At 36.8% G+C, this 19,693-nt stretch overlaps 1 protein-coding gene across 3 annotated transcripts in view; it reads right to left on the bottom strand.

The window, feature by feature from the left end:
• NPAS3 (neuronal PAS domain protein 3) overlaps positions 1-19,693 on the bottom strand; it is a 2,415,438-nt gene that overhangs the window by 144,049 nt on the left and 2,251,696 nt on the right. For all 3 annotated transcript variants that reach the window (XM_044073889.1, XM_044073888.1, XM_044073890.1), the window contains exon 6: positions 190-308. In XM_044073889.1, the coding sequence (XP_043929824.1) occupies positions 190-308 (119 nt within the window). The remainder of the gene's footprint in view (positions 1-189; positions 309-19,693) is intronic.

Here is a 19,693-nt window from a genome sequence, read left to right as displayed (position 1 = left end):
ATGTTCCCTGAGGTTTTCTTTCACCATTTGCATTGCAGAGTGTCTGCTATTTGCCTGCAAACAAGTACAGAAGCTAACAGGTAAAGCTTAATTTAGTGTAAGAAAATATCTACCAGGAAGAAGTGCTTTAGCAAATCAATAAAGAAGTCTTCAATTGCCAGTGAAGATCTTTTTGTATAAATAACATACCTTATATCCTGATGATTTAATATGAACACCTCGCTTGGTCAATGTAGATTTCATTCGAATGAAAAATGACCGTTCAATACTGTTGTCTGACATTAATAAAGTTGGACTTGTAGATTCCACTAAAAAAAATTAAGGAGAAGAAAGAAGAAACAAAAAACATAAAATGGTCAATATTTGTTCACTCAAGTAACCACCGCATTCTGATATTTAGTGAAAAACGATGCTTTATCTTCCTCTGAATTCTTTGACAACTGCATTTAAATGAAGACATGACATGAATGGCTCAGATAATCTGGTAACATTGTATTAAAACATACAAAAGAATGTTTAGGCACTACACCACCACTTTTAATCCAATCAGTTCATAACTGTTATTTTTGTTTCTAACAAGGTGCTCCGTAAAAATATCTGCTGGCATGCAACTTGATTTGGCCTGTCTTATTACCACTTTCAACCAATCATTATTGAAATCAAACCTTTTGATGTTGCTTTAGCAACTGTAAAACAAAACAATTCTAATTAACTGGTTTCTCCTTCCTCTTACAGCTATATGGCCACGGAAGTTCTTTGATTATATTTCTTATTCAATTTGACATAATCATAAATCTCTTTCTTTTACATCTGATTGTTTTCTACCTAGAAAAGAAATGCTTTCACATCTAGCTAAATGTAATGCATATTGCTACAGGTATGTAACACTTGTCTAAACAATGCATCCTGTATTAGGATGTATATAGATTCAGTCTTTGGGTAAAACAAATGACAGCATGGGTAATTAAATCTGATATGAAATGTTGCTGCTGGTTAGTATTCTTCAATTAAACAAAACGTTTGCTCACATCTATACCTTCCTCACAGTGTTTCTGAAGCTTAGTGGTAGTCCTTCTGATCATCAAAAATTGCCCCTTAGAAATATTATTAATAGCATGAACTGTTAATAGCTGACAGCAATGTAAAAATAAATTCTGCATCCTGATTTGTCAAAAGACATTGTGAACTAATACACTGCTCTTTGGTATCTCCTAAGCCTCACATGGCACACAGGAATTAAAATACATTCTAGCAATGCATAACAGTAAAATAGAAAGTAGTGGTAGTATGCAATTATTTAAGTTAGTATTTGTTGTGCCTTAGATGTTAAAGATAATGTATTTTATTTTACATTTGTTGACCGGGAGAGTCCGACTGGATGCATGTCCATTTTCAGCGGAGGCCCAGGAACAAAAGCTCCATAGATTAAGAAAAATCAACTATGAGATTTCTACATAGCAAGCAAGTATTCACAGGAAAACACATGACTTAACAAGATTCCATAGTTTTAAAGTTACAAAGTACAATATTCATTGGTAGTCGCAAGTTTTAACAAAATTCTATAGTTTAAGTTAGAGTAAAGTAGTACTTAGAATGTACTAGTTTCCAGTAGTAACATTGATTTGAGACAAATGTAAGTAAAAGGGGGCTGGGAGTGGATGCTAGGGTTAGTTTTGTGAGATGTGGTTGGGTTTAAAGTTGGAATGTGTATAATTGCTGGCTGTTGGTGTGGGTGTTCGCAGATGAGGCACTAAAAAGAGGAGTCACGATTCTTCTTGAAGGGATAGAAGTGAAAAGGAGCACAAGGGGGGGGGTCAGAGGGTGCGATATGGGTCAACCTGGTGGGTAACAAGGGCATAGCCATGTGAGTTTTAGGAGTTCTTTTAGTAGCTTTTTGAATGTAACCATTGAATTGGCTGAGGTAATAGCAGAAGGTAATGAGTTCCAAATGTTACCAATGTAGTTAGGGAAGAGGGAATCACCTGCTGTGTTATTGCTTTTGGTCACCTTTCTTAGTCTTTTAGCGAAGTTGTCTGGTATTAGTTTGTAGTTTAAGTAGATTAGACAGTGCTGTTTTTTTTTTCAGGAAGTAGTAGGAGTTTCCGGGCAAAATAAAGCTGATGGAATGAGAGGAGATTTGGAAATTCAAGCCACTTAAGTTGATTTAGTGAATGACAGTGGTAAGCATGGTAGGGGGCACCAGTAGCAAATTTGGCAATTTGATTGTAGCAGATGTTAAGCTTGGCCATTTCAGTTTTGGGTAGGTTGGTGAACATGGGAGCGGTGTAGAATAATGTGGAGAGGAGGTGGGTTTGAGCTATGGTTATTCTAGCAGTTTGGGTTAGAAATGGTTTGTTTTTATAAAGACTGCCCAGGTTCTGTGAATGTTTTTAATAGTTTGATTTATATGTAGATCAAACTTGAGGTTGTTGTCAATGGTCACTCCTAGCAGTTTAGTATGAGTGTCTGGAGAGATGATCGTCCCATCTCTGAACACAATATTGAATGTGTTGGGCATTGAGATGGATTTGTTTGGCTTAAATAGCAACAGTTTGTTTTTTTTGGGATTAAGTAATAGGTTTTTGTTAAGAAACCAGGTTTCTGTAATTTGGAAGGCTTTTTGGGTAATGGAAAGGAGTTAATGTGGGTTGTTGGCTGAGCAGACTAATGTTGAGTCATCAACATATTGTATAACAGTTGCATCTTGACATATGCTGTGGAGATCATTAATGAAGATGGAGAATAGCAGGGGTCCCAGAATGGACCCTTGTGGGACTCCTGTGGTAAGAGGGAGTAGTGAGGATAGGTTGTTGTCCCATCAAACTGCTTGTTGTCTACCATGTAGACAGTTTTGAAACCAGACCAGTGTGTGATCACTAAAGCCAAGATTAGTAAGGGAGTGGAGTAGTTTGGGATGGCTGACCATATCGAAGGCTTTTGACAGGTCCAAGAATATGGCAGATGTTAGTTTACCTAAGTGGCTGTTTTGGTTTATGAGGTTTGTAAATGAAAGAAGGGCTGTGGTTGTACTGTGGGCAGGGCAGAATCCATGCTGGGTATGAGAGAGAAGTTGGTTATTAAGTAGGTATGGCATAAGTTGGTAATGTATACATTTTTCAAGAATTTCTGCTAGTGTGACAGGATGGCAATAGGGCAATAATTAGTGAGGTCAATGGATGTTCCACCTTTATGTAAAGGGATGATGTAGGAGGTTTTCCAGATTGGTGGGATGGTGCTTTCTGATACAGATCTGGTAAGTAGAATAGAGATTGGGTAGGCAAGTTCATTAGCAGCCAACTGGAGGTATTCTGCAGGGATGCCATCTGCTGCTAGGGTAGTAGGTTTAAGTTTGGATAGTAATTGTTTGACATAATTGGTAGGGATGGGTTGGAATTGGAAGGTAGTTTGGGGATTGACAAAAGGTTTAGGGATATTAGTAGTAGTAGCAGTAGTGGGTTGTTGTTGAACTAGTTTAGAGATGGTTTCTATGAAGTATTTGTTGAATGATTCAGGTATGTCAGTGATTTCACCTGTGGAGGTTAGTGATGGATGGAGGTTTTGCCGGGGTGAATGTGTTTATTTATTTCTGCCCAGAATTTTTGGGGGTTGTTTTGGTGCCTGTTTTGCAGATGTAGGAAATAATTATTTTTATCCTAGAGAATAGTTATTTTGGTTTTGTTTCTAAGTTTTTGGAATTGTTCTCTAGTTGCTCTAGTTTTTGTGGCTCTCCAGTGATGTCAAGCTCTATTCCTTTGAGAAATCTTATTTTTAGTCTCTTTGGTGATCCAGGGTGCAGTATTCATTTTGAGTTTGTGGTACGAGGTGGGGCATGGGCATCTAGGATTTTTAGAAAAGTATTGTTGAACTGGATTACAGCTTCTTCTAGGGGTACTTTTTTTAGTATGTTCGAATTATGGTATTTTAGTTCAAGTTTGAATTTGTTTGGGTCAAAGCTATTTTTGTTCCAGGTAGTTTGTATTAGTGGGGTAAAGTTGGCATGGATTTTGTATTTTAGTAAGAAGGTGGGTTGGTGGTCACTAAGGGTGTCTGGAAGGAGTCCTGCTTGTTATGGAGTACTGGTCTTACTTATCAAGATCAAATCTATTTTTTTAGCATTTCCTAGCCTAGTGCTAGATTGAATGACTTGGGAGAAGCTGTAGAGATTAATAAGGTTGGTGGGGTTAGTGGTTGAACAAGTGTTCCAGTCAGTATTTAAGTCACCTAGGATGATGGTTTCTTGAGGAAGATTTTGATTAACTCAGCATAGGAGGGATTCTAGGGAGGGAATATGGTTGCCTGTTGGTATATAGCCAGTGATAACATTGACTGATTTTTTTGTCGCTACGTTTGAGTTTGGTTAGGAGAAGTTCAGAAGTATTGAGGGAAGGGACTGGGGGATTAACAGTACACATTTTTAGGTTGTTTTTGTAAAGTAATGCTACCCCACCCCCTTTTTGGATAGTCTATCTTTTCATAATACGTTGTACCCAGGTGGGAGGAACTCACTGTCTGGTGTTGTGGGTTTTAACCATGTTTTAGTTAAGGATAGTAAATCTGGGGAATAGGTGGATATCAAAGAATGAAGTAGGTGCACTTTGTTATTTATGCTTCTGATATTTAAGCTAAGTAGTAGAGGGCTATTTTTTGGTCTAGAGATGGGAGATTGGTTGGGCGAGAGAATTGGAATAAATGGAGTATTTGTGCAATGGTTTGGCACTGGGTTGGGGTGTATGTCTCCAGCTAGGAGCAGTTGATGGCTAATATGGTATAAGGGTTTAGTTAGTTTGGTTATAATGGCTATGTATCTATTTGTAGTAAGTGATTTGGTAGCGATTGTGAGAAGTTCTCCTGAGGGAGGAGCGAGAATAATGTGGTGGTGACTACTTGGGGATATGTGTAGGCTGTAGTGATGGGTGGGAGGTGTGTGAGAGGAAGTATGTTTTGAAGGGGTAGTTGAGGTACCATTAAGTATGGTTTGGTAGGAGGTAAGGTAGTGTGTTGATGCTAGGAGAAAGAGGATGGTGAGATAGACTGTGTACATGGTAATTGGCTTGTGATAGTGTGAGTGTGTCATGTTAGTGGAAGTAGTATGTGTGGGTGGGGATAAGGGGATTGGTTGATGATGAGGTGCTTACTAGAGAGTGACTGGTGTAGGTTAGGTAGGTGGAGAGGGTAGGTATAAATCTAGGGATAGTGGGGGCGGGTGGGAAATGGGGGCAGGGTAGGGGAGTGTAGTGAGCCCAAGCAGTAGCAAGGGTGAAAGGAGCAGGGTTCCACCGAGAGCAACAGGTAAGGTGGGTTCCTAAAAAAACTATCAGTATCAGTGTAGACACTAAGCAGGTAAGTTAGAAATAGAGTACAAATAGTATAGGATGGCTTTACAATAAAGCCGAATTAAAGAAAGTACTTGCACTAGCTTTTGAAAGTCAAATAAGAATTTCATGCACTAGTCTGTGAAGGTCCAAAGGAAAAGCCTGGTACTAATATAGAGGGACAAAAGTATTCTTTTGTTAGGAAATTATAAGCCCTGGGTCCAAATACATTTCTTTGGAACAGGGTCACCAAACTACAAGAAGTATTGAAGGGAGCCACTGGAGGGAAGTCTGTTAGTCTGACAGAATGTGGGAGGACTACAAGAGGGTCATATGCAGCTGTTGCTCCTGGCTTAGTGAATGCTAGGATGCTATATTCAGCTATTTTGTCAATACTTGTAAAGTACAAAGTAGTTTATAAATGTAAATGTTTAGGAGGACATTCACCATGAAAGAGGCACCTACATTCACTTGTAAATTAGAGTAGTGTCCTGTCAATGTTATAATAAAAGCCATAGCAGCACAATTCATGGGAAGGATGTCCAGGAAAGCACTTTCAGTTTTGGGGTGGCACTGAATGGATGAGGTCACTCTATTTATGAGAGAAAAATTTAATATTCTGAGACATTTCCATTGAAGACATTGTCACCCAAGGCTTAGTTAAGCTGCTGGATGCCAGGTGCTAGTCAGAACAGACAAGCATTCAATGTCAACAGCAAGGTTTCCTTCTCTTTATGTAGGGAGTGGTGTTTATTCCTCATCAGAAATCTCACTGAGAAAAGCAGGAGCAAAGGGGAAAGCTACAGAAGTCCACAGTGAGAGTATACATGTCACAGCACTCTCATGTAAACCACTCTGATGCCACTGGATGCATGAAGTAGACTGCAAGGGTTGGTACTACATTAAACTCCTCCTAGTCATCAGGATTGTGATAGTGACATCCCTCACTCTAATGGAGAAGCTCCAGTACATGTCTGATAAAGTTGAAGAAAGAAAGAAAAACTTTCAAACTCAAAAAAAAAAAAGAAAGAAAAAAGCTAGAATCACCGAATTTCCCAAATTGCACAGTAATATGTTGCAGTTTCTTTTCTGCAGTTAGAAAAGTTAAAAAAGAAGTGTAGAATGCAATAATCCTATTTATAATTCTTGTCAATGTCATTTCATAAAGGCTTATGGAATCCAACAGTTCTTCCAAAGCCTAGGAGAGCTACAATGTAACAACAGTGTTCCTTATTGTCTTAAGTTAATTGAACCATTGTTTGAAAGTGTTGATCACAGATAATATTTCTTATTCTGCCATAATATATGTTACCTGCACAATTTATTATATTTTCTCATAGTACCTACAGCAAAACCTTATATTTATCTGTGAATTACGTTTCATTTTCCATTCTCACATTCTGTAAACAAAATAAGGAATTTGGCAATTTGTACATCTTAATAGTAAAAATATCTACATCACTTCTTATGCTGTACGGATTGTTATGACAACATGGACAATGTGGTAATTATTTTCCAGATATAATTACCAATACAAATACATTTTTTATTTCTGTTTACCTCTTTCTTTCTTTCCTCACTTACAATGCAGAATTTTGAAGAATGCATTTTTTATTATTACTATTACTACTGCAATCATCACAGGTATGTTTCTACACCACTACAGCACTGGGTTATTTCCTTTCAGAAATATGATGCAGCAATGTCTTACTCTAACTCATAAGTCCACCTAGTAGTTATTTCCAGGGAGGCAACATTTGTAAAAAATCGTGACAGCTATACGTCACTGAAAAAAAAACACTTAATGCTGCTGCTTCAGTAATATCCAAGAAAAAAAGTTAATTTTAAAGACATTAGAAATACAAATTGTCACCCTTCCCACTACATTATACTGTATAATGAAATTATTTGCCAGCTACTAAGAATTTCATTACATGTAATGTAACTATTTATGAATCATTAAAAACATTAACTAAGATTAAATAAATATGCTTATACTGAATTGTCACACTTCTGCTTCTATTTATGTCCCAGCATGAAATGTAGTTAAATGTCACTTGAATGGTTTGCGATATCCAAGCCACACCTGTGGTGCAACATTCCTTATCTTTATATGTTCGTAGGTTCATAAGTAAGTAATAGGCTAGCTGCACTTGTGAGCCATTATAAGCCTAACCAGTTTCCCTTTTTATGCTCAAATTGACCTATCCCATTTGGTTAGAGACTGCCCTTAACCATCCCATGGTCAGTACTTATGTATTGCCCCTAATGAAAATAAGTGGGATCATACCATAAATAATTTAAGGGGACCCATGCATGGGATTAAAGTATTTAAGAGCTGCATCAGTCCATTAATTCCCAGTACAGGGGGCAGCTCTGGGGTATGTTTTTTGCTTCCCATCTATAGGTCCAAGCTGTGCTTGAATATAGATAGGGAAGAACTTTGTATTATGTGGGTGGACAAACTGTCCAAGAGTGTTGGTATCCTCTGTAAGACATACCTCTCCCTCCAAACCATCCTGTTGATGTTACAGAAGAGGTTTAAATCTCTAGACTGAGAATTTCTGATTTCATTTAACTTGCTATTGTGCAGTAAATCAATCAGTAAAAGGTCAGAGGATGCCTTGCATACCAGACACAGGTCATCTCTTAGCAGCCTGTACAATATCAAGTCTAGTAACAGGACTTTGAGTTGGTCCATGTAGGACATGTTGTTTAGGCCTTGCATCCTTTTAGCAAGGTATCTCTGTGGGTATTCCAGTTGTTGTATATGTCTGGACAGATACATGCCAAAGGAGGCATTATATTCAATGACTGGCCTAAGGAGAGCTGAGTGAAGGGAGACAATAACATCCCTATATCTAGACACAATCTCTTGTTTATAAGCTGTGCAATATAGAAAGACTTTCTTACAACAATGGACACAGGTTGGCCAAAAGTTAGGTCACTAGCCACATACATTCCCAAATACCAACCAGCTGGGTCAACTCTTAGGGCTATATTATTAATGTGGTAGTTCCCTGGGTTAAATGACTTCCCAAAGGATGCAATAATGTATTTTTGGCATTAAGGTTTCAGTCCATGATTCTGACATGTTATTTATTTGGTCCAAACCTTCCTGCAGGATAACTAAGTCAGTTGGGAATTCAATGACGACTCCTGACTTGCAGTCATCTGCAAATGTAGTCAGACAGTGCCCTTTGGGATTTTCTTTTACTTCGGAAAAGCAGATGCCAAACAGAAGATGTGCCAGTACAGAACCCAAGGGAATCCACTGGTGACTTATCTCTTTTTGGAGGTATCTTCCCCATATTAATTTTCTGTGTTCTGTCTGTGAGCCCGTTGGCAAACCAATGGGTGACAAAGAGGATTATTTCTAGTTTCTTTAGCTTTTCTGCTATTCCTGACTTAAAAAAAATAAAAATAAGCATGGCAAATGAGGAAAATGTGGTGAAAAACAAATAGTTTGAAACATAATCAGAGCTGGAAACTGAAAAGACATATCTCTTTCCTTCCTTTAATATTGGGACTTGTAAATTGGCATATCCTGGAGCAGATTTTGGCAGAAAGTGATTTTACTTTTTGAGACCAAAGAATTTACAACACAAAATATTGGTAAATAATATGGCGTGTTGATATTGGCCTGATCCTACCTCATATATAAAACAATTCAGAAATTCCCAACACTCAATAAGTCAGCAGTTTCACCAGACTGACATTTTTAGACAAAAATATCACAACATATATGAAATTAATAACAGTTAGGAAACACCTGAATGATGGTCCCACTGAAAATAAATCTGGTACAGATTCACATTTTTTTTATCTCTGCAGTCAAAAACATACCAGAAGAAAACACACATAGCCTTGATTCTTGACCAGACTTTCAAAACTCCCACTAAAACAAACATACAAAGAACAACAGCAGCCAAGTAAAAGAGATTTGACAGATCCAGAAGTTTACTAACGAAAACTGAAAATGCAGAATGATAATGACATTCATCCATCAGCAGAGCAATTGTTAAAAACATAAAATGTAGATTTAAAATTTAAAATCAAATTACTACTTTATACTGCTGTGGTGGTCCTGCAGTAGCATTGTTGCCTTACAGTAAGACGTTGTCCTGTTCGATTCTCAGCTAGAGCGTCTTCTGTGTGAAGACATGCATGAATGGGTGTACCTTCGTTGAAGGTTGTGCGTCAGGGCCGGCAACACGGCACGTAAAAATCTACTGCCAATCATTAGCGGACCAGAGTTCCGCTGTGGCGACCCCTAACCGGGAAAAGTTGAAAGACTCAACAAACATCAGGACTGATATTTACTCAATTATATTTTTTATAGGAAAGGCTGTAATATAGGATCATATGTACTTACTAGGCTTGCAGTTCAGGAGTCCACTGAGGACCTAAGCTCAATATTTCAGTTGCCACAATGCCTTGTCTGGTTAAATGACTTACTCATTTTCATACAGTAGGCAAAAGGAGGCTGTGAGAATCAAACCATGCACTATAGGAAGCGGCTCTTTGACAACTCATAGTTTTAATACTCTGTACTAAAATCTAGGCTATTCCTAATATACGACTTTAAAGTTCAAAGATAAAAGATAAAAAAATAAAGATTTACAGACTGTCCATTTGCCATCACTACTTTTATGAAATAAAAACTTGCCATTCTGTGGGGCATGGAATATGAAATATTACATCACAAAGGTAGTAAACTAATAATGTAAGATGTATACTTGAATGTTTCAGATGTTAATACAAAATGCCAGAAATAACTTTCTAACATTTTTATAAATTATATACATTTTAGTTTCAGGAAAGGCAATGCTACGTGTTACAACTTTAGTTATTTAATAACTTAATTCTATTTAAAACTGCAATCAGCAAGAACACTCTGGGATGGAAGCAAAATTATTATATCACAGACAAAAGCAAGGCCTCACACGTACTTAAAGCACTAACTTCACACTCACAAAGCTTGTCCTACACCACAGGAGTCTGACATGAGCATGGTCACACAGTAAGAAGTACAAGACAAAAAAAAAACAAGCAACTGTCAGCTTCTCAGTTTGTAATAACATCCTGCCATCTTAACATGTAGAAAACTCATCAAACATTAAAAGCAATTAAAAAAATAAACCAGCTGCTCTTTGGTATATTCAGAAATGATACAGCACTTATCCAGATGTGTGATGCAATCAGTTACAAAAGTTCTTTTCTTGAGAGTATCTTTGAAGTTTTCTGTTTTGTTTTAGAGGGCATGATTTGATGTCATTTTAAATCTAACTAACTCTTTATCACTCGAGGGAAAAGCAAAGCCATGTTATATTTAGTACTTTCATTTCTTCTGATTAAATATGAATTACTATGAAATTTTTCTCATCATCTAACACACCATAATACGCCAACAGCTTTTTAATACACTATATAAGCACAAACTTCAGCTCTAAGAGTTTAATTCGCCCCTCTAATCCAATCACATCAACCTTATTTCTCTTATCAGAGATTCCCATTTTGAATTAAATGAGCTCATTAGTTTTAATCAAAAGCAGAGAGATCAAAACTTACACTTAAATGCTTTAGATCAGAACTGTCACTCAGCCATGGAGTTCTTTTTAACTAAAATACAAGATCAGAGACCCTTAGAACCTATTTTTCATAGGGAAATCTGAAAGCCTGAGGTTGCCATATCCTTTTTCCAAGGACATATTACATATACATATATGCCAGATTACTGAGGTCGATTGGTTGCTGGAAAAATATGCAGCACATGTTAATGTGTGTCACAAATAGAGTTCCTTCATAACATAACCTATTGTGTAGCTTAGAATATTTACTGAACTTGCTGTATGTTACAGATGCTACCTTCACAGTGTCTGGATAGTCACTTCTTTATTCAATTCTGAATTTCTTTACGTTTCAGTTTTTAATTTGGTATGATACAGTATATACACTGTTTCCAAAATATTATATGTTACATTTTACAGTATTTTCCAAGGATACACTCAAACATACACGATTATAGTACAGTGGCAGTCATGGTGCAAATGATAATTAGTACAGATACTTAGGTTGTACGCTGTCCATTATTTGGTGCAGCACATGAGAAACTGACCGAAAAGCATAGACTGTAACTAGACATAAATCTGATATCATCACAAAACATATTATTCAGCAACAAAAAGCCACAGGTAGTGGGAGGATTTATAATCTGGAACTTCTAAGCAATCTTACCCTTTAGTATAAACTAGAAACCTCAAAAAAGTAGTGTTTCAAAATGTGACATTGCTATTTTAATAGCAGTTTAACAGACTTTCAGATAAGGATGAAACTAGTAATAATGATAGCAGCACGAATAATAATAATAATAATAATAATAATAATAATAATCATAATAATAATAATAATAATAATAATAATAATAATAATAATAAACATTGAACTTTTGTCATGTGTAATACCAGTATCATTCATTATCAACGCAATCAAAAGGAGACTAACCGTAGAATAGAGGTCATTAAACAGGGACAGTAATATTCAAACTGACATTTTAAAGAAGACAGATTTATAAAATTTCATGCAAGCAGACACTTCTAAAAAATTCTACGCAAAGAGGTATTTGGTTTTCATCAAACTGCAAACAACAAACTATTATGTTATTGGGTCATCGTTTTAACAATGAGCATGTCCACTGTTGCATTAAATTTAACATTAGGTTTCTGTAGCGGCCTATGCTGCAAGCTGGTCACCAGGCTGTTACAAAGAAATGTTAAGAGTGACACTGTTTCTCATCTATACTCCAACAATGCTTGTACGCTGGGGCATGTCTTTTTATTTTTGAGGTTAAAGGTGGAAGAGTATGCTCGTGCAGGTGTTTGAACAGTTTTAGGCATAGGAGTAGGTCTGCTCTTTGGCTAACTGGTTATACAGTGCTGTTCATTTCTTGGGGACTCTGTAATAAATCTACATATTTTTTATTCTAGTGCTTCAATAGTGATGTAGTTTTTAGTACAGGCTGGTAATATAGGAGGGAAGCTGAATTTAAGTAGCAGGAGGATGATTCCTTTCCTTAAAGCACATCTGGTGGAATGTGAGAGAAAGGGGAATATTTCTTTGGGTCCCAAAGGAGTAGGGGATTCATTTATTTCACACATATTATTAAGATGCAGGTAGAAGTTGAGTGAGGAGTCTAACCAAAGACCAAAATATTTGAATGAGGAGACTTGCTCTAAGGGTGGTTATTCGGATTAAAGATTGTTAAAGTATTTGTGGATCTGCTGAGTTTTTGTTTAGTACCAAAAAAGTATACATTTAGTTTTGGATGTATTTAGTATGAGGTTTTCAGGAATAATCCACTCACTGAGGTGATTGAAGTCAGATTGTAGATTTTGCTGTAAGCATGTTAGGGAGTAGTTAGAGTGGTAGTGGACCATGTTGCCTGTGTGTAACAGGAGAGGAAGGCAAGAGAGATCAAGTGGAAAGTTAATTGATAAATACAGAGAACAGAAGGGGGGGGCAACAATAGATCCTTGAGTTACACTTTTGAGTATAATACATTTGTGTCCATCATGTCATCGAGGAATCATGTATCAATGGCAAAATTAGATGAAGATTTTAAGGTGGTTAATTTTATTATACTGACTATTATATAAGTTTATAGGTTCTTAGGTGTTTACTAGGCTAACGGTCACAGGGGCCTTTTTAAGCCTAGCCATGCATCCCAAATCTCTGCCAAGTTCTAGTACCCTTGATAACTGTAAGCAAAGGCTTGGGAGGTAAAATATGTACAAGCAGGGGCCTGGGAGATGAACCATTTACAGGCTGCCTGTGTCCATTAGAGACATAGATGCCAAACCAGTGATTAATTTGCTTTCTCAATCCAATTGTCTAAATTACTTGAATTGGGCTAGGGAAGAACTCTGCTTCACATTGATAGTAAGCCTGTTCCAGAGAAGGGGTTGTCTCTGGGGAGGGCCTATATCACCAAATCAAAAATACCAGAAAGCGAATGGCTTTAATATCAAAAATGCCATTCATTGAGGTGTTTATTGTCAGATCGCGGTACAGTGAAGATTGGAAAATTTGTTCTTTCCTAACTGTAGTGCAATCTCAGAGTTGGTATATATAATTAGTGGGGTGTGTGGTGGGCACAACCCCCCCACAAGAGTGACTTCAGTGAATGGCATTTTCAATGTTAAAGCCGTTTGCTTTTCAGTGCTTTTGATTTGGTGATATAGACCCCTCTGGGACACATATCTGTCTCTCTGGCAGGTCCTAGTTATATCTCAGGCAAGGTTTAAGTTTAGGATAGGTAATTCTGGTGCTGTTTGCTTTGTGGATTTGCAGGAGGTCCATTAGAGTGAGCTCTGACGATGCCTTGTATGCCAAGCATAGATCTACCCTCAACAGCTTGTAGGAGACAGAATACATGGATAGGGCATTGCGGAGGCCTGCATAGGACATGTTGGTTACACCCTGTATTCTTTTAGTGATGAACCTCTTTGGACATTCTAATTGTTGGATATACCTGATTATGTACATACCAAAGGGGGCATTTACTCAATGATAGGTCTGAATGCCGAATACAGTGGAACAATGACTTCCTTGGACCTAGATGCCATACCTTTGTTTATAAGTTGTACAGCATAAAATGATTCCCTCACCACTGTAGACACATGGTGGTCAAAGGCTAGATTACTGTATATGTGTTTCCCCAAGTCCCTGATTACTAGGTCAACCCTTACGGGTGTGTGTTGTCAATATGAAAGTTATCAGGGGTGTTACATATCCACTGAAACTGCAATATAAAATGTTCTATTGTAAACGTTGATTGCATCAAACATGATATCCTGGAGCTTTTCTCCCAGGGTCTCTGCTGAAAAAGGGCATCTATACCCTGTCAGACTCTCCTGGTAAACAAATGTCAATAAATAAATAAATACATACATAAATGGAAATAGCATTAAGAACTGGGCTGGCCTATGGCCTCTTACAATGCCCTGAGTCTGTAAATAGCACTGTTTTAATGTAATATTGTAACTTGTACTTCTAAACCAGAAGATTAGAAATTAAACACTGATGGCTATTTTGAGATTTTTTTCAGTTATATGCTTCAAAGACAAAAAAATCCACATATAATCATATTATTAGAAAAGAGTCCATTGTTCCTGAAAGTGTTACAAACACTGAGTATAAATGCTGACAGAGTGATGTTGCCAAGCTCCAAGATTAAGGTAACCTCCTTGTTACATTTAGACAATATTTGTTTCAAAGAAAGAATGGGAGTCATTGCAGTGGCAAAAATTATTAATCTACTGACAGATTTTATCCAGGGTGATATAATATAGACAGAAGATATTAATTATGTGGCATCAGATGAAATCTTCAGTGCAGCAAGTCTCCCTGATTTTCTGTAGCTTTGAAATAAATTGATCCGTCCTGCACAATATATAAATAAATGGCCTATGACCTAGTCACTTAGACCGACAGTATTTTGTATTCACTATCCCTTCCCTAAAAAAGTAAAATTCACAGTATGATGGAATATATGTCAGCAGTAACTTTTAGAAATATATAACAATAAGATTTGCCGTATTATACTATAAAATCACTACACATTTACATGTTCATAGAGTCTGTCACCAGCTTTTAATAATAATTCATAAATAAGGAAGAACACTTGGCACCCATTTATTGGGATTCCCTGATGCTTCTTGCTTCCTCCATTCTGAAAACATGGTCCAGCTTCCTGAAATGATTTGACTAACCTACCACACACATATTGATGTCTAACTGTTTTAACTTTATTACAAAAAATTATGTAGCAATTCTGTTTCCCCTTTTAAAATGGATTTCTTTACAACATGGAATATTAGATATCAGAGTGTAGCTATACATGGCTACCCTTTGTCACACCTGTTCTTTATATTAACCATTGTTATCATAGTTCATCTGATCAGAAAAAAAAACAATCCCACTTTAGATAACCAGGCAAACATCATAAGAAATCTTGGTTGCACATAAATTGCAGTTTTGCATCAAACATCAGTAAGAGTAGGTGGAGAGGTGACTGTCCTATGCTGCTGTCCTAAAGTGTAAAACACTTTCTCCTAACAGTATGACACAATAGACACTCAAACATATATAACATGCATAACACACATACACTATATTAAAGTTATCCCTTTACCTACCCCTCTACTCTAATCTTTCACACACAAACTCCCATTGCAGATACAGTAACTTTCTGAATATTTGAAAGTTTCAGCATTAACACACATATCTACTTACCATAAAACAAAGTACATACCTAATTTAAATGTAGCTGTTGGAATTCTGACATTTTAACTCACCACTTGATAAAATAATGCACTGTCAAAAAAAAAAAAAAAAAAAAAGCACTTTTCTTTGCCGTCAAAGGCGTCAGTCGACAAAGTTAACTGCTCCCATATGCATACTTACATACATACATGGGTCTACTTGCATATCCCGAAAAGCCACAATACCGAAGAGACAAGAAGGACAAAATTTGCGATCACAAATCATATAAGTATTCCCAGGGCAAGTGAATACTCACCCAAAACCCACTTAGGTGGGGGGCTATGCCCCCCACAGTCCCCCTAACTATATATACCAACTCCAGGATCGCACTGCACTGGAGAAAGGGCATAATTCCCCCCGTTGGACAAGTGTTTACTTGCCCTGGGAATACTTCGTGATTTTGGGTTTCGTTCTTCTCATCTCAATCTTCCAGTCTTCGGTATTATGCCTTTTCAGGATACAGAAGTAGACCCATATACATATATACGTATATACACACCCAGTACATATTCATTCCATTTGAAAGTTCCAAATCAGAAAAGCATTAACATTTCCTTAAATGGATAGATGAAAAATTAAGAAGAAACTGTTTTTAAATCCACTTACATTTTTCTTAGATTTCTTTAAGCACATAATCATAAATGCTGTCCATTAAGAAAACTGCATGTCAGTTCCCAAATTTGAGGAGATTTGTTTCTCCTATATAATACACTGTAACATCCTAATATGTCAGTATAGACATAAACATTATATCTCACAAAGAACATGGTTTGTAGGACAGAAATATATACTCAGATCAAACAAATCTAAGATTTTTTTAAACACTATTAATACTAAAGATGAAGCAAAATACATAGCATAAAATTATACACTGCATTTGATTAGGTATTACATTGCAGAATTGTCATGAACTTACAGAAGAGCTGTAAGCATTGCTTTACTTTATTGTGACTTATCTGGCAGTTAGCACATAGGACTATGGCAATGAGCTGTAAACAAATTGCTTACTGAAGTCAAGGGTTTGATTCTCTTAGCCTCCAAGTCACTTAACCAAACAATTGGGAAGTTGGGGGTAGGCTCTCCTATGGCCTAATTGCCTCCATGACTATTAAGAACTTACAATTAACTATTCAAGAAAGGGGGCTGTATATCACATATTCAGGCTTCTCTTAATTGTAATTCCAGGAAGGTTTACACATTTTCCTTGACTAAATAAACTGCACACTTGTTTAGTATAGCATTAGCTAACCACATCATGTCACCCACCTCATGCTTTTAACTTGGCAGCTACATCAGGGAGCACAAACTGCTACTTAGTATATCATTATTTGAAACACAGTTTTGAAAACTAGACTGCAAAAAAATTCATTGGCAAATATAACATCTTGAAGAGAAGTTGCACTTATCTACATAGATATGGGCAGTAAACATTTATACCTGGTTTGCTAAGTGTAGTGATGGCTATTAGTGTTGTTTTGTCTTAAAAAGATTTTTCCAGCACAGCAAGTTTTGCACTTTCACATCTATTAACACACTGGTAACACATGCACTTGTTCAGGTCTGCTGATGTTTTTAGTCTGTTATTACAGTAAAGGGGTGATACGCTGACCTTTACTTTATGAGACACTTGAGCACAGCAGAAAGTAGTTATGTTATGAACATGATGTCAGAAACCAGACATCCAGAATCTGTTCTTTGTTGTGTCGTACTCAATCACAATCCATAAATGCCTTCTACGATGGCAGTCTGGAACTCCATGTTTTCCATTAAAAAGTCATGTTCAATCTTCAGTGTTGATAGACTAGAGCAACTATCACTAGGGACGCTGTATATCACAAAGGTCAATAGTTATTATGAGCTACAAATATATTTTTTTCTCTCCTTTAGGCTGTTTAGTGTGTATTGCAGCATGAAAAACTGTCTCGCCTAATATTTTTAACATTAGAATTCAGGCATATTTAAATCAGAATATTAACTACAAACTGATTTTACTCATACAACACACACAAACACATGCACACATATATACACATATTTTTTTTCATTATCTGCAGTTCTGTTTTTCTGACTACGTATACATTTGCCTTTATGGAGACAGTGTGTTTAATTTGAGGGGTACGGTTGGCAACAAGAGAACAGATGCAAGTCACTGCATTATTTTCTGGTTTGTACTCTTGGTGCATTACTGTCACCCACGTAGAATAAGCACTAGTAATGCTACTAAAATATTCCAAAAGGACAATCTTTGGTGGTGGTAGACTCACTCTGGTATTTCACATGAGCACTAGTTTATAGCAATTGCTTTGGTGACTCCATTCCCTGTGCAAATCAGAACAATGGAAACTGACAAAACTCATGTCTAAATTTCAAACTTTCAGAAAGATATTTTTTATAAAACAAAGAAAATATGGAGACAGACATGCTTATAAACTACATCTTGAGTTTAAGTTAGATGACCAGAATGAAAGAGACAAAAAGGTCTACTATATCATCTTAAGACCAAATAGGGTGGAAGTACTAATGTTTGCATTGTGAGTTTATTACAGTTAAAGTGTACCTTGGGGATCACTCAAATCCAAGATATAGTGACCTTGGAGTTAGTACATATGAGAAACAGGTACGAAGGCCTGAAATACTGACCATCAATATACACATATAGCATTAATGTCCAAAGCTCTATTACAAAAAAAAGATAAAAAACACAGCAGAACTTGCTAACATGTTCTGTTTGATGAAATGTCCATTTTGCCCATTTTGCCTGAAAGCTTACAAGTTAATACACTTTGTTCTTCAAGAAAAAAAATCTTTCTCTTTGGTTGCAAAGTTGTTCACAACGAAAATCCTTATAAAATGAGTGCTATTTTTTTTACTTGTTACCTGCACCTATAGCTACATATGTTTTGTGGAAGGCATCAGTATAAAGTCCTTACTTTTTGAGAATGCCTGCATTTACTTGGCACCCCTCAGTGTAAACCTGATTATAGACAGGCCTTACACCAAAGTATGTCACTTCCACCGAGACCAAGATCCAAATTCCAAAAGACCTGCTGTCAGTGTAAGTCTGCCCTGATTGTGAAACTGTGTCTTACTACAGTGTAAGGCCTATTTATAAATAGGCTTACCATGGGACCAGATTTCAACACACCTGCTCTCAGCCCACTCTCAGAGTAAGTGGTCGCAAACACTGAGAGCAGGTTGTTTGGAATCGGGGTCCAAGCGTTTTGGAATCGACCCATTACCTGTGCTCTTGACTGTCTAGCAATTTTCCATGACTGTTATTTTTACTTCTTTGTAATGACTTTACAGAGTACTGACCTTCATCTCCCCTGTGTGCACTCTTGACTGCACTCTTCCCTCCATTTTTTCTCATTTACTCCTTCCTTATACTTGTTTCGCTTTCATTTCCTCTCATTGTTTACATCATTCTTGGCCCATTCATCTGACTCTCCTTATAGCTGCCCTGCCGCTACAGTACTTCTATCATTTTTTTTTACTCTCACTCCCTTCTACCCTTACAAATCCATATTATACCTTGTTATGTCTCCATTTCATCAAAGCTCCACCCAGTTTTGTCATCCTGCTTAGTCCTCTGTGTTCCTGTCAAGGTAACATGATTACCTGAAGCTTAACCTCATAGCTGTTAACTTCTCCTCATTAGAATCAGGTACAAAGTTCCCCAAATCATCGACACTTTTAAAATATTAACTGATTTAACAGTTGCAAAAAAAAAGCACATGAATTAACAATGCATTTTCTGAATTAAAATAAGTCTGCTGTTGCACCGAATGGCACTTCTTGTTGGTTATAGGCCACCATCTTTTTCTTACTGATTTTAGGATAAGCAGAGCAAAATTATGAGCCAAAATTGGGCTTGTGCATGAAAATCCAGAATAATTGAAAAATATTCAAAACCTGCAGACAACAAAATAGATCTGATAACTTATCTCAGAAACCACATATAGGAACACTTCAAAGTATTTTGTAGTGTAGCATGCACCCTCACCTCATAGCACACCATTCCCAATTATATGCCATAAATCATAAGGAAACTATCAAAA

Source organism: Protopterus annectens, chromosome 6.part0 (assembly GCF_019279795.1).
Source record: "Protopterus annectens isolate FY-2018-M chromosome 6.part0, PAN1.0, whole genome shotgun sequence".
NCBI lineage: Eukaryota > Metazoa > Chordata > Ceratodontiformes > Protopteridae > Protopterus > Protopterus annectens.
This window is presented reverse-complemented; position numbering and strand designations above follow the sequence as displayed.